The following is a 14878-nucleotide window of genomic DNA, read 5'->3' as shown; positions in this document are numbered from 1 at the left end:
ACAGTCCTCTAAGGCGCCTTTACTTGAAGCAAGGAAAAGAGTTGGGAAAAAGATGCACGAAGCAAGAATGCCGATGTTTCAAACCCCACGTTAAGTAATGGAAATGATAACCCCATGGGGAACATGGATGCAAATGTAACTCCTCTGTGGATCGACGTGGGCATCACGATCCATTTAAACAAAGAAGCGGCTCTACGAAAACGGAAGAGCAACTCCGGTAACTCGCAAAAAGTGCCATATTATCTCCCAGTATCTCATAGGCCTTCAGACGAAAAAATCTCTTATCAACTTTTACCGATTGCCGACCTCAATTTGGCCGGGAAACACTCGGCTGAAAGATAGCAAACGTTGGTGATAGCCAGTGGATGGTGGAGTTTGCGGGGCAGGTCGGAGACCCTCACCGACCCCTGGGAGGCGCTATTTGGGCTGAAGAAGAGGGACGTCGTCGTGCGGGGAAGTTGGAGATGGCTGGTGGCCAAGATGTTGAGACGGTATCGGGGAATGGCTGACGTCGTGCCAGCGCCATGTGGAGATGTGTTGATCATGTCGTTGCATTGCATCCTCGTCACATTACGGATTGGGCATGCTCTATAGTTTGCCACGTTTGCTTGATTAGATATTGACGTTGTGGGTGCATGATAGTCTAGATAGGCTACCCTGGCAGATGGAGATAGGGGATGGAGGAAGCCTGACATGAGATTGAAAATAGATAAGGTGTTACGCGATAATAATTTCATTCGGCTCTAATCTCTACTTGGACAATATCTCATGAAGCATTCCCCTGGCCCATGAAATCAAACATCCACTCGCGGATATCAGTCCCGCCAGTTCCCCCAATCGTTGATGTGCGCTGCGCCAAATCCACATCGAGGTCCATTGTCGGATACGCAAAGCCCTCTTCCCAAAGCCCAAAGTCCATACCCGTACTCACGCTATCGTCGTAAAATGGCTCGTTCAGTGAGTTGCTATCTACAACCGGGAAAGTAAGAGGCATATTCGCAGTGCTTGTGCTACTATCGTACGCGTTTATAGGGTATGGCGGTGCCATTGATATTCGCGGAGGGACGACGCCCTTGCCTTGTATGGAGGCTTCCAAGGCCTGAGAGCCGGGCGACATCATTGCAAGCTGCTGGCTAGGAGCGGTGAGAGGCGTGATGCTTGAGCCAGAGTATATGCTCAGCAGCAGTTCATAGCGAGCACCCATGTGGCTGTTGCCTCGCTCGCCCATGTTCCTCAGCAGGCCAAGCCCAGCCGTCATCGCAAGCGTATTGGCGGTGTTGTCAGGAAATGCTGTGCATACCATGACGAGCACAATTGTAGCTGAGAAGATGTGCTCGCCATCCATATAACCATACGTTGCTAAAGTGCTATATTAGTAACCTGAGACCATGCTGGTGAAACGCGGATATAAGCTTGCAGCAACTTACCAACCATATCTCTCTGTGCTACAATGGCCATCATGTTAATAACATCTTGTGCCGCTCCAACACACATATCGATGACTCTCACAGTCGTTTGAGAGAGCCCTTCTTTCCAGTCACGCTCCTTCTCTGCCGCACCACCTCCGCCTCGAATAGCCTGCAATCGCTTCTGCACGACATGGAACAGCAATGGCCTCACTGTCATATTGATACATTGATAGTAGTGCGCAAGTGCCCCGACGCTCTCACGACTAAAGGAGAGCTGCGCGGGGTCGAAGCGCAGGTCATCTGGCACCTCACGATTCCATTTTGAAAGCGAGAAGATGATGCTTTGCACAGACGCCATCAGGCTCTTACCAGATTTCGGCGCCGATTTGTTCGATCTCCGATATATTGTCATGTGAATCCGGCCCAGGATGCGAGAAAGCTCGGTGTAATGTCGCAGCACCACGGCAGGACAGTACTCGGGGTCTCCCGGCAGCGGCGATGGCATTTCCACCCCTATATCCTCGTCCTGGATGGTGATGGGGTTGCCAGACTTGACGCACAAGATCCTGTCAAGGCTATAGATGGACCACCAGACGCGCCGACGATGCTCTCTGGCCGTCTTGTCCAGTTCCGGGCCTTGCTGTGAATAGTAGTGCGGGCTGACTTCCTGGTGCAAGCCAAGCGAAATCGCCATGCGCAAAGCCTTGCCGATAAACTGAAACGCCGCATCTCTACGATTCATATTCTGCATAAAGTATCCTGCGAGAGCCAAAGTCTCCACACAGAGAATAGACCCTTCCTCGTGTGTCTCTGGAAGAAGATTTACCGCATCTCGAAAATAGTCGAAGCCCGGCGGACCTCGGAAGTCTACCCACTGATTGACCGAGTATAACTGCCCAAAGGCTAGTACGAGCAGCACTTTCGCATATTCTAGGCACTCTGTCTTGTCAGAAGGATCGGGCGGTCCGCTATAGGCCTGGAGAAGCAAGCGCTCAAACGAATCTCTGGGATCGGTAAAGGCGAAAATTGTGCCGATAAACATGTACTGCGCTGAAAAGAGCCTTCGTGCCATATCAATGGGTGGTAATCGCGAGCGAATGCTAAACACAGCCTGTCGCCGTGAAGGCAAAGCGCCAGGCTCATAAAAGTTTGAGGGCAAATCGAGACTCCCATCGTCGCCCTGGAAGCCTGAGAGTTTTCTCACATTGCGAAGGAAGTTGTCGGAAGAGGCAGGGCCTTGAAAGCCTAAAAGAAAGTTGGAATATTTAGAGTAAATTATAAATACAGTATCAGTGCTGCTTACTCGTAGAAGGCTTATCTAAACTGAGTTGAGTGAATGGCTCAAGCAAAGGCTGCTCGTCTTCAAAGTCGTCGTCTTCGTCGGTGGTGATGCGGTGGCCATGAGTAGCAGATGAGCCTCCAGGCTGCATGCCTGCATCAAACGTGTTAGTGACCAAAATCACACACTTTCAACAAGATTTGGGGATAGCTAATCCCACTTACTGTCTAAGATTTTTGCTTTTGCTTCCAGCTCTCGTAAATAACTGTATCCGATCAAGTTAGGCCCGGTACAATGGTAAACGCAACACGGACGCAATCTACACTTACGGCTCGTTCACCAGTATTTTCCTAGTGCCTTCATAAACACACCTTATCCGAGCATCTCGACATCTTGAGCAGGTAGGCTTTTCTTTAGAACAGTAAGAGCGTCGTTGACGGCAGTTGAGACATCTATACAAATGCAATATGAGCCCACAAGTTTCTCCTAAGTTCAAACGAAAGGATAGGACACCACTTACGCAACAGGCCGTGAAGTAAACTGCTCCACAGACTGTCCCGTCCCTGCAGCAACATCATCTGGGGAAGCCATCCTACGCCAAGTGTACCGGCGATGCTACTCTGCTGGAACTCTTCAAGCCGGAGAACCAGAACCCTGCGCGGTGGGGAAACGGCCCTGTCTTCCGGCAGTATTTGACTTTTCCAGAGCCACCTATTCGCATGCGCAAGAGCCTCAGCATAATTCCGGAACTCGCTGATCGCAGTGTCTGCTGCGGGGGACTATTCCGATATGAAAATCAGCCTACGCGAGTCCTTTCTTGCTCGCAGGGCTTTCCAGCCGCAGCCTCAGATACAGTAGTAGCAAAATCCCGATACGTGAAATCCCGATATCACGATTAACAGATGGTATCACTGACAGGACTTCATCCCCGCGAATGTGCTCCCTCAGTTGCTCTTTCCGGTCTCCAACCTGGAATAATCAATCACAGGCGTCGGGAATCGACTCCGACGGTTCTCCTCATCTGCAGCGACGTTAACGCCTTTTTGGCTTAGTCTGGCTCCGACGCCAAATCCCGACCCACCGCATCGGTCGCGGGGACCCACACCGGCTTGGCACACAAATCACGAACTGCTGGTTCTCGCCTATTGCCGCTTTGGGGAGGCAAGATTTCCGAGGCATGGAGTCAAGACTGCGACCCCGGAGATGGGGATCGTTGGATCGTGGAGCTCCTGGCTTTTCTTTTCCTCCGAAACATCTTCATCTTTAGACTTTACCGGTAGAGCTTGATATAAAGTGCTGGCAGGTTGCTGTTCTGCCATACCCATGAACAACCCATTCTAAATCCCTAACCTAATACCCCCATAATGGCCATTAAATCACTCCGTATCCGAGTCTCTATTGACAGAGGCGGAACTTTCACCGATGTCCACGCCTCAATCCCCGGCAGAGAAGACATCATCCTCAAACTTTTATCCGTCGATCCCGCCAACTACCAAGATGCCCCGACAGAAGGCATCCGAAGAATCTTGGAGCTGGTGACGGGCCAGCAGCTCCCTCGGGGCCAACCCCTCGACCTCTTCCACTTTGAGTCCATTCGCATGGGCACCACAGTCGCCACAAATGCCCTCTTGGAGCGCAAAGGCGAGAAAGTCGCCCTGGTTACGACCAAGGGCTTCCGCGACCTCTTGGCTATCGGCAACCAGTCTCGGCCACAGATTTTTGATCTATCAGTGTCACGGCCAGAGGTTCTCTACGATTATGTAGTGGAGGTGGATGAGCGTGTGACTATGGAAGATTACACAGAAGATCCAAATTGCAACAAGACAATTCCTACAGGAGAAGATTCACAGCTCGTCACGGCAGTCACTGGCGAGACTATCCGGGTTTTACAAGAGCCCAATCTCAGCGCGGTTCAGAAACAGCTCGAAGACGTCTGGAGGCAGGGCTTCCGCTCCGTTGCCATAGTATTCATCCATTCCTACGCCTTTCCTAATCACGAGCTTCTTGTCGGGAAGATGGCTCTCGAGATGGGCTTCTCCGTCACATTATCATCAGAGCTCCAGCCCATGATCAACGTGGTGCCCAGAGGAACATCAGCCATAGCAGATGCCTACCTAACTCCCATCATCAGAAACTACATCAGCTCCATCGAGGCAAATTTCCGCGGTGGCTTCTCTTCAGCAGATACACGAATCGAATTCATGCAATCTGACGGAGGCCTCGCAGACTACCGCAAATTCAGCGGCCTCAAGGCTATTCTCTCCGGCCCAGCAGGCGGTGTTGTTGGCTACGCCCAGACATCGTGGGATGAAGAGGAGAAGAAGCCCATCATTGGCTTTGACATGGGCGGTACATCCACAGACGTATCCCGATATGCGGGCGTCTATGACCATGTTTTCGAAACCACCACTGCAGGCATCTCCATCCAGTCGCCACAGCTCGACATCCACACCGTTGCTGCTGGCGGCGGCTCCATCCTCTCATGGAGAAACGGGCTATTCAACGTGGGACCAGAGTCAGCCTCTGCTCATCCCGGCCCAGCGTGCTACCGCAAGGGCGGCCCATTAACCATCACAGACGCCAATCTGTTCCTTGGCAGAATCCTGCCAGAGTACTTCCCCAAAGTGTTTGGCCCCAAGGAAAACGAGCCGCTGAACCGCGAAATTGTCGAGACCAAGTTTGCAGAACTCACAGATGAGATCAACAAAGACAGAAAAGCCTCCGGACTTACACTATTCACGCCGGAAGAAGTTGCACTTGGTTTCTTGAAAGTTGCCAATGAGGGCATGGCTGGACCCATTCGAGCTCTCACAGAAGCCCGTGGCTACGACGCTGCCGACCACCATCTTGCGTGTTTTGGAGGTGCTGGCGGCCAGCATGCTTGCGCAGTAGCCAACGTCTTGGGCATCTCTCGCATCATCCTGCATAAATACTCCTCCATCCTGTCCGCTTACGGCATCTCGTTAGCAGACGTCGTTCACGAGACTCAACGGCCTGCGGCGATAGTCTACAGCCCAGAGACAGAAAGTGAAATCCGATCGCAGCTTGAAAATCTAGCTCAGCAAGCAACAGACGCTCTCTTTAAGCAAGGATTCGCCGTCAACCAGATTTCTCACAATTCGTACCTTAGCATGAGATACGCTGGCTCAAACAGCTCGCTCATGATTCTCAAGGGCCAAGACTGGAACTTTAAGCGGGAGTTTGAAGACGCCCACAAGCGGAGTTTCGGGTTTCATTTCCCAGAGAAGGACATTATTGTAGATGACATCCGTATTCGAGCTATTGGAGGGACGGGCACGAAAGAGATCAAAACTCCATTTGCTCAGCTCAGAAAGATCCAGGGTACGAGTATCCCTTCGCCCAGCGCAGATGGAACCAATTCGGTTTACTTTGAAGGCTCCGGACACGTAGATACTCCCATTTACGAGCTCCAGAAGCTTTCCGAGGGATCACAGGTCGCAGGTCCGGCACTCATCATCGACAACACCCAGACCATCGTCGTCGCTCCCGGAACAACAGCCACCATCCTGGACAGCTACGTCGTCATCGACGGCGCACTCAACACCAAAACAGTATCAAAGTCAAAAGACGGAGAGGAAGAATTCAGCCCCATCCAGCTCACAGTTTTTGGCCACAGATTCATGGGTATCGCCGAGCAAATGGGCCGCACACTGCGACGGACCGCCGTATCAACCAACATCAAGGAGCGCCTCGACTTCTCATGCGCAATCTTTAGCCCCGACGGCGGCCTTGTCGCCAATGCGCCACACGTTCCAGTGCACCTGGGCTCCATGCAATTCGCCGTCCAGTATCAGCATCGCCTGTGGGAGGGCAAGCTCCGTGATGGCGACGTCCTCATGTCGAATCACCCTTCATGCGGCGGCACGCATCTTCCCGACATCACAGTCATTACTCCTGTGTTTGACGGCGATGAACTCGCTTTCTACGTTGCCTCTCGCGGCCATCACGCTGACATTGGCGGTATTCTTCCAGGCTCCATGCCACCAACCTCCACGGCGCTATGGCAAGAAGGTGCCGCTATACAGTCCACCAAGCTCGTCAGCCAAGGCCGCTTCGACGAGGCAGAAGTCATCAGGCTATTGTTAGAAGAGCCGGCCCAGTACGATGGCTGCTCAGGCACCCGTAGACTACAAGACAACATCTCCGATCTCAAGGCACAAATCGCCGCCAACGCAAAGGGCATTGCTCTCATCAAGGGCCTCATTGAAGAATACGGCTTGCCTTGCGTGCATCGATACATGTACGCCATTCAGCACACGGCAGAGGCCGCTGTGCGATCTCTCTTGAAAAAGACGCTCGCCACATACGGCTCAGAACCTCTTACAGCAACGGACTACATGGACGACGGAACACCAATCGCTCTCTCCATCAGCATTTCTCCTGATGGCTCTGCTGTCTTTGACTTTACCGGCACAGGCCCTCATGTGCTAGGCAATACAAATGCCCCTATCGCCATCACCCATTCCGCCATCATCTACTGTCTCCGCTGCCTCGTATCATCGTCCATCCCCCTCAACCAGGGCTGTCTAACACCCATCAAGATTGTCATCCCCGAAGGCACCATCCTAACTCCCGGCGACGGTCTCGCAGTCGTAGGAGGCAACGTCCTCACCTCTCAACGCGTAACAGACGTCGTCCTCCGCGCATTCAACGCCTGCGCCGCCAGCCAAGGCTGCTGCAACAACCTCACCTTTGGCACCGGCGGCAAGGACCCCGTTACGGGAGAGCACAAGGAGGGCTTTGGCTACTACGAAACCATTGCAGGCGGTTCAGGCGCTGGGCCCGACTGGATCGGCCAGAGCGGCGTTCACACACACATGACCAACACGAGGATCACAGACCCGGAGGTCTTTGAGAAGCGATATCCGTGCATCTTGCGTCGTTTCGAGCTGCGCCAAGGCTCAGGCGGAAAAGGACGCAACAGAGGCGGCGATGGAACAGTCAGAGAAATTGAGTTCCGCGTCCCTGTCCAGTGCTCTATTCTCAGTGAGAGAAGATCCCGACGCCCATACGGCATGGAGGGCGGAGGCGACGGCGAGGCTGGTCTGAACTGCGTCAAGGTTACAGATGCGGCAACAGGACTGAAGAGGGTGATTAATCTGGGTGCAAAGGCCACTACAAGGCTGGGCCCTGGAGAGAGCGTTGTGATTCAATCTCCTGGAGGAGGAGCCTGGGGGGTGATTGAGGCGTAGAATAGAAGATGTAGCAATACTATGTTGAATAGCTAGCATGGTGGTCCATAAAAGACTAATACAGTACGTGTACTTTTTGATAATTTTATTTTTATAGAAAGTTCTTCATTCCTTCTAGCCTTGATGAATGTCTTGACTCTGCAATAGGCCGATGTAAAATACGTGTAAGCTGAGCTTTTCAGTGATCTGCCAACACATCCTCGATAGAACAGAAACAACAGCCGTCAAATAGACTTTTAAAGACCACAGATCCCCCAAACAGCGACTCGAAAATTCTTCTTTTTTTTTCTTCTCTTTCTTCTTCTTAGAACCTGCTCGGCCGCTCTGTGGCACTAACACCGGTTTCCTCCTGGGACGTGCTCCATGCTATTGACAGTCCAGCCGACACTATTCCCACGCGAGATCTCGGAGCTGGGGCCCGACCGCCGCTATAACGCCGCTAGAGCGCAGAATGCTGCTGCTTTACGCGATGAGGCCCCGTGCTTGGTCGAGAGCTGAGTTTCGCTGAGTTTCAAGGGCCGTGGTGCGACAATATGGCGCTGCCCTGGATAAAAGTTTACTCGTACACGGGCACAAGATGAACAGACACAAGTATGAATGAAAAAAGCACGTGCTGCTGATGTCAAGTCTATCACAAAAAGGGCACATCCAAGTCAGCGACTCGTCAAATAAGCTCGACTAGACATTCCGTCATGATCAGACGCAGGGAATCAGGCCAAATCAAATCGAGCTCGACTCTACTACCCGTTTGGGCGCCTCGTAGCAATTTAAGCCTTCGCTAAAGGCGCTGCGCTAAAAAGCCAGTAGCTGGCTAGTGCCTGTAACTTTCCGCTAAAGCAGTCAAGTGCCAGGCACCGATGCAGGAACGGAGACAATCGCCGCCAATCAGCAGCCGCCAGGAAATGAGAAGCATTTAAAGGCGGACGCCAACGCACCAAGGGGGACCGACGTCGACTGTCTCTACCCGTGTACTTGGCCAGCGTTGCTTGCGTGTGCAGGTACATTGATGTGTCTAATTAAATTGCACTGGCGTCTAGCATTGTCTTTCTGGCAAAGTAGGCCCAAGGCATGAATCGCCACGAGGTCAGGCGATGCCCTTTCAGGCCCGTCGGGTCAGGGTCCCTGAACGTGGTCTGGGCTTGTGTGGAGGAGGGGCTCGCTTTGGGCCGTCGTCGAGTGCAGATCGGCCTCGTTTAGCTGGGAAAGGATCTGCCCTGTCAGCCCGTATTGGAAGAACTGCGAGGGCAATGTGACCAACAAGAGGCGAATTGCAGAGGTGATGGTGACGGCTTGGGTTTTCTCGGTGCGACATTAGTGCTTGATGGATGCACGACGAGAGTTCAAAGAACAAGAGAACAAGAGAAACAGACCGAATTAACAAGGAGAAAAGGGATAATAAAGCAAATAAAGCAAATAAAGCTAAAACAGGAGGCCACGGCATAAGCAGCCAGCCACTGAAACCGCAAACTCGACCACCAGGAGCATTGACTTTGCGTCTGCGACAAGCCCTGAGGTCGCGAGAAAATTAGAGCCTGGCCTTGTACCTAAATGACACACTTTAATTTCATCGCCGTCAATGCGCGGCTAGAGCCCAAGTCGCGTCTACCTAATGCTACAGCTCATCCCCCTGCGCTGACGATGTCGTGTCGACCTACACGGCGCTCGGCACCCGCCCCGCATTTGTTTGGGGGGCACTTGTGGGCGCTATTGGCTCTGGCCGTGGTTCAGTCACCCTCCAAGCCAGTCCGCCCTGCGATGGCGCCTTTGCTGGGTCGTTTGTCCCCGTCGAGCGTGTTTCGTCTCTTCTTTTTCTACTCGCCTCCTCGCTCACCATCTGCTCTGGCGTTTCCTCTTGTTTCACGACCTCTACGCAAATAAACAAAAAAAGACTTCGTTGGCAAAGTCTTGTCCACTCATTCAGCTCCACGCTTCTTGGATATCGATTATCCAGTATTATATACAATACACTCACTCATTCTCTGCCTCGCGCAACAAACAACAAACCACGTCTCACAACATTCGCAGCAAGGTAAGCGCAGAAGCACGCTGGTCTGATCAACGGGAGAATGCAACTTGCTAAGCGGTTCTACAGCATTTCAAAACTTCTAGTGTATCATCGCAGATATCCGTCATCTTGCCTGATTCCGCTGCTATATCGCTTGCACTTTACACCTTCACCCATTTCTCACGCGACGCTTAGACAGCTTTTGCGCAAACATTCACATCACCCCAAAGCTCAACCACCAAAAAAACAACGAAGAATTCAAGATGAAGTTCTCTCTGTTCGCCGCCGCCGCTCTCCCGGCCCTTGCTCTCTCTCAGTCCACCACCACTCAGACGTCGACCACCGTCCTGACCAAGACTGTCACTCTCGCCAGACTTCACACCGTCACGGCCATTGCCTCCTCTCATAACGCCACCACCACTGCTGCCTCTGCCACCTACCAGTCCACCGGCACTGCTGTCAGCACCAGCGTTGGTTCAACCGCCTTCAAGCCTACAGTCGTTCCCTCCACCGGTGCTCCTGTCGCCTCTACCACCAGTGGCCCCCACAGCGCTGGTGTTGCTCTTGAGGCCAGCAAGATCGCCTTGGTCGGTGTCGCCGGCATGATGCTTTTCGCCATGATGTAAATCTGCGAAGCGACAGAATACTTGGGGGTGTGGGCATTTTAGAGATGAAGCGACAGCAACCATCTTTGTCTTCTTCGTTCATCTATCAAACATTTTCTTTTGTCATCTTGAAAAAATAAAACCCATTCTTCTGTATGACGATCTACGATCATTTACGACTCGCCGACGATTTGACAACGTGCTTCTGTTGAAAAGGGATGGGCCCTTTTCGTCCACAAAGGCCTGGCGGTCTACTTCTTTCTTCTTCTTCTTGATTCCCCCAACTTTTTTTTTGCCTTGTGCTCGAGCGCGCCCATGGCGCTGCTGAGCTCATGTTCCCCCATTGATACTTTTATTCTTGGGTGATCCTGTTATGCTCGCGGTTCCTGTCGCTGACAAGATGACTATTGGCTACGGTTGCAATCCGCCGACCGCCCATTCTTCATCGATTCTCAAATGCTTGGTCTGAGCATTGTCTACTCTCACTCGTGGGAATCAACTGAATCTTGAAAGCTAGTGTCTTGAAAGCACAGTTATATCCTTTAATATGACCAGAGACAGCACGTATTGAATGTGTGAGCGAGCGGGCTAGCTGGATCCATTTCAATTCAATTATCTTCTTTTTACGCCTCCTGTATTTATCATAACCCCTACACTTGGCAACTCTTCAAAACATCTTTGGATCTGATACCATGGATCTACATATAGCATGTTGGTGTACTTCTATTTCGCGGGTGACAGGTATTTATTCTCTTCTGTTGGTGATACCCCCTTTTTATATACTGGAGACGATATAGTCGGGACTGGATTGTATTTGGTGCGAACTTCCCAAGTTTCTTTAAGAGGAACGCGTTCAACTACATCTTTGTCTTCAGCTCTAAGGCTTGTTGTTTTGGCGTTGTGCCCTTTGGGATTTTATTCAGATGCTGGAGTTTGAACAGAGGAGGTTCGGTGTTATGGAGGGAAAACAGGCGGTGATCTCGAGCCTGGTGTTTGTCTTGTTGGGACTAGGCAGTACAATAAACATTATCACCGTATCATTCTTTTACTACTTCATGGCGTGATTTCTCTGCTTATGATGTCTTTAATGTTGCATGACTCATCATATTATGTTTCCACGTTGATCGTATTATTGAGCACACATGCGTGGGAGCTGTGTCTATCCAAGTAAGTGAGCCGCCTACACGACCGGTACGAAATTATGCACTTGTATTGCACAAGATAAGATTCGCATGAAAGAAAATGAACACTGATAATACACTGTCTATAATAGAGAGGTTAAAAGATCACCCGTTATCATAGACGTCTGGCCGTTAAAATGGCTGATTAATAAAGACAATTCCCTATTGGCACATCCAACCTAGTCTCCGGCTTGCGGCGCTATGATGCGGGTCCCATCGGCTCCCCAACTTTTTTTCGATAGCTCTTCAACCAAATCATTCCTCATCATCAATAACCCACCTCCAGACGGGATTCTCGGAAGGGCATCCATCACAGCGTCAGGCATCTCACGCATACAAGCATGGCCTCAATAGCCCCATCAATTCAGCGAGCGCAGGCGCCCATGCGAAGGGCTCTGGCTGCTTCTCCCGCCGCCCTGAGATCTTTTGCCACCATCCCGCCGCATCCCACCGACGCCAACCAAGCTTCCGCAAAGCCAGCATCGCGGCCCACGACGTACTTCAAGGACAAGTCAGTGGGTTCGCTCTCAGATTTCATTGCGACCTCGTCTCCCGTGCAGTCCCTATCGCCCAGCGATGCGTACGAGCTGAAGACGGCCGAAGTCGGCCCTGCCGGCAAGAAGAGAACCATCACGCGACTGCCCGAGTGGCTCAAGACGTCCATCCCCGCGGGCAACGAGAACTACAAGAAGATCAAGAGCGATTTGCGTGGCCTGGGATTGCACACCGTCTGCGAGGAGGCGCGGTGTCCCAATATCTCCGAGTGCTGGGGCGGCTCCGATAAGAATGCCGCCACGGCCACCATCATGCTCATGGGCGACACTTGTACGCGAGGATGCCGCTTCTGCAGTGTCAAGACGAACCGAGCGCCTGCTCCTCTGGATCCCCATGAGCCCGAACACACAGCCGAGGCACTGGCTCGATGGGGCCTTGGCTACGTTGTGCTGACGAGCGTGGACCGCGACGATTTGGCCGATGGCGGTGCCCGACACTTTGCAGAGACGATTAGCAAGATTAAGCAGAAGAAGCCGACATTGCTTGTCGAGGCCCTGACGGGCGACTTCCGCGGCGACCTAGACATGGTCAAGATTGTGGCTGAGAGTGGATTGGATGTGTATGCGCACAACATTGAGACTGTGGAAGGCCTCACTCCGTATGTGCGCGATCGCAGGGCAACGTTCCGCCAGAGCTTGAAGGTGTTGAATCATGTCAAGGAAGTCAAGGGCAAGGAGGGCATTATCACAAAGACTAGCATCATGCTTGGTCTGGGAGAGCAAGAGCACGAGGTCATGGATGCTCTGAGAGGTACGTTTCTTCCACCATCACATCACAACCGCAGAAGAAAAAGATTTCTAACTTGATCATTATAGAACTGCGAAAGGCCAACGTCGACGTCGTCACTTTCGGACAGTACATGCGCCCGACCAAGCGACACCTCAAGGTCGAGAAATACGTCACCCCCGACGAGTTTGAAATGTGGCGCCTACGGGCTCTGGACATGGGCTTCCTCTATTGCGCGAGTGGACCCCTCGTGCGCTCGTCCTACAAGGCTGGTGAGGCATTCATTGAGAACGTCCTGAGGAAGAGGGCTGGCGATAGAGCTGCGTCAGTGGCGAGCGAGGGTCTGGGCAAGACGATCGCGCTGGATGCTACCAAGGCGCATTAAACAAGACGTATAAATGTATAAAAGAAAGAAGGCTTGTCAAATTTTGGTTATTAATTGGGCGTTATCTGCGAGACTAGAAAATTTTCTAGAGAACTCATGATTCAACGATGGAACAGGGTGAGAGTCTTCAACAATGGCTCTTATAGACTGCTATACAGCCACTAAAGTACGTGGAGAAAAGGTTTTAATACAAGCACGTCCTCCCTCTACGAACACATGAATAGCTGTCAAATGTGTAACATTACATATACATATACTGAAAGATATAGAGGGGGTATCATCTCTATTCAAAAACCTTTTACTCATTGTCCCAAATCCGCTTCAATACCGTCAGCGCAATATACATGGCTTCCTCCGTCCGAATCGTCCTGCTGCCCTGGTTCGGCATCACATCGACCCAGTGATCAAACAGCTCCCTTGTCTTCCCGCCTTGAATGCCCATCCCACCAAGTTCCTCGTCGTTCATGGCTGCATACTCAATGCCTCGCGGTCCACCGAATACGATGAGCATGTGGTTAAACTGCACACGCTTCGAGGACGGGAACTCTTTGGACGCGGGAGATCCTCGCTCAGACGTGCCGATGCTCAGATCGTATCCGTTCTCATAGGGAGACTCTGTGAAGACGGCCGAGAGGGATGTCGCCTTTCGGACGGTGTAGCCCCAGTAGAAGCCAGCTTCCGTGCGAGGTGCATGAGGATGCACACACTCGCATGGCTCAGACTCGTCTTCCGAAAGCTTAAGAGTGACTCTCGTCTTGGGAGGAATGTCCTCCTTGATCTCGACGGGCTTCTCCTGGCCGATATCGACCAACGTGCCAGTGCTGGACTTTGTCATTCCCACAATCGTGACACCTTCCCTATAAGGCATTGATTCTTTGGGATGTGGGTGGTGAGCCGTATCGAGACCCGGCAGCGAGGACGTGAGTCGCAGATTTGGGTGCAGGGGGAAGAGCGCCTTTCGCATAAACGGCGGGGTTTCCATGTACGACAGCACGTGTGTGAGGAAGTGGACCGGATCTGTGTCTCCGGTATAGACAGAAGTGTCGGTCTTGTGCGGGCGTGAAGACGCAAGCGAGTCGTCATATACGATGACTTCGTCGACAGAGAAGATGGCGAGGGCGCGGGCGATGCGGCTGGGAACAGCCATTCGTTGTTCAGCGGTAGGTAGACTTTAAACAATGATGTAAGCTTTTCGATTCTACAATGCAGAGAAAAGATAACGTACGTTGCGATTGTGCTGCTGGGGAATGCTACAGAGACGGTCCAGTCTCTTCCTTCCTGGGCCGGCACATTGACGGCGTGGAACGCTTGTTGAGCATTGCCGCCGCTGTTGGCAAGCTTTCTCTTCTGTATGCCTGTTTAGCATTCAATCGTGCACGTTGGAAAACAATTCGGAATGCAATACCTTTGCTTCACGCTCTTGGTGCGACATGGTGAATTATCTTGTCACTGGAATACAAAATAATAACCAGGCGTCGCTTTTTGGCGGTAGCTCGTCTCAAAATTATTTACATAGTTCC

General features: G+C 51.9%; 5 protein-coding genes across 5 annotated transcripts; 3 read left to right on the top strand and 2 right to left on the bottom strand.

The window, feature by feature from the left end:
• Positions 1 to 766: 766 nt before the first annotated feature.
• TGAM01_v204887 (fungal specific transcription factor) lies at positions 767 to 3279 on the bottom strand (the record flags this gene model as incomplete). Its single annotated transcript, XM_024549529.1, has 6 exons — positions 767 to 1359; positions 1428 to 2654; positions 2713 to 2841; positions 2913 to 2953; positions 3018 to 3140; positions 3209 to 3279. 6 exons carry the CDS (start codon positions 3277 to 3279, stop codon positions 767 to 769), a joined length of 2184 nt encoding a protein of 727 aa, XP_024405759.1.
• A 773-nt stretch (positions 3280 to 4052) lies between these two features.
• Positions 4053 to 7901, top strand: TGAM01_v204886 (hydantoinase B/oxoprolinase; the record flags this gene model as incomplete). The annotated part of the gene is made up of 1 exon (XM_018801418.2): positions 4053 to 7901. The coding sequence occupies one exon, from the start codon at positions 4053 to 4055 to the stop codon at positions 7899 to 7901; it is 3849 nt and encodes a 1282-aa protein (XP_018665211.2).
• A 2268-nt stretch (positions 7902 to 10169) lies between these two features.
• On the top strand, positions 10170 to 10532 carry TGAM01_v204885 (hypothetical protein; the record flags this gene model as incomplete). The annotated part of the gene is made up of 1 exon (XM_018801419.1): positions 10170 to 10532. The coding sequence occupies one exon, from the start codon at positions 10170 to 10172 to the stop codon at positions 10530 to 10532; it is 363 nt and encodes a 120-aa protein (XP_018665212.1).
• A 1501-nt stretch (positions 10533 to 12033) lies between these two features.
• On the top strand, positions 12034 to 13358 carry TGAM01_v204884 (lipoyl synthase, mitochondrial; the record flags this gene model as incomplete). Its single annotated transcript, XM_018801420.1, has 2 exons — positions 12034 to 12997; positions 13063 to 13358. The coding sequence occupies 2 exons, from the start codon at positions 12034 to 12036 to the stop codon at positions 13356 to 13358; spliced, it is 1260 nt and encodes a 419-aa protein (XP_018665213.1).
• A 298-nt stretch (positions 13359 to 13656) lies between these two features.
• TGAM01_v204883 (hypothetical protein) lies at positions 13657 to 14790 on the bottom strand (the record flags this gene model as incomplete). The annotated part of the gene is made up of 3 exons (XM_018801421.2): positions 13657 to 14527; positions 14584 to 14705; positions 14764 to 14790. The coding sequence occupies 3 exons, from the start codon at positions 14788 to 14790 to the stop codon at positions 13657 to 13659; spliced, it is 1020 nt and encodes a 339-aa protein (XP_018665214.2).
• Positions 14791 to 14878: the final 88 nt, after the last annotated feature.

Source organism: Trichoderma gamsii, assembly GCF_001481775.2.
Source record: "Trichoderma gamsii strain T6085 chromosome Unknown Scaffold_14.2, whole genome shotgun sequence".
Taxonomy (NCBI): Eukaryota; Fungi; Ascomycota; class Sordariomycetes; order Hypocreales; family Hypocreaceae; genus Trichoderma; species Trichoderma gamsii.
This window is presented reverse-complemented; position numbering and strand designations above follow the sequence as displayed.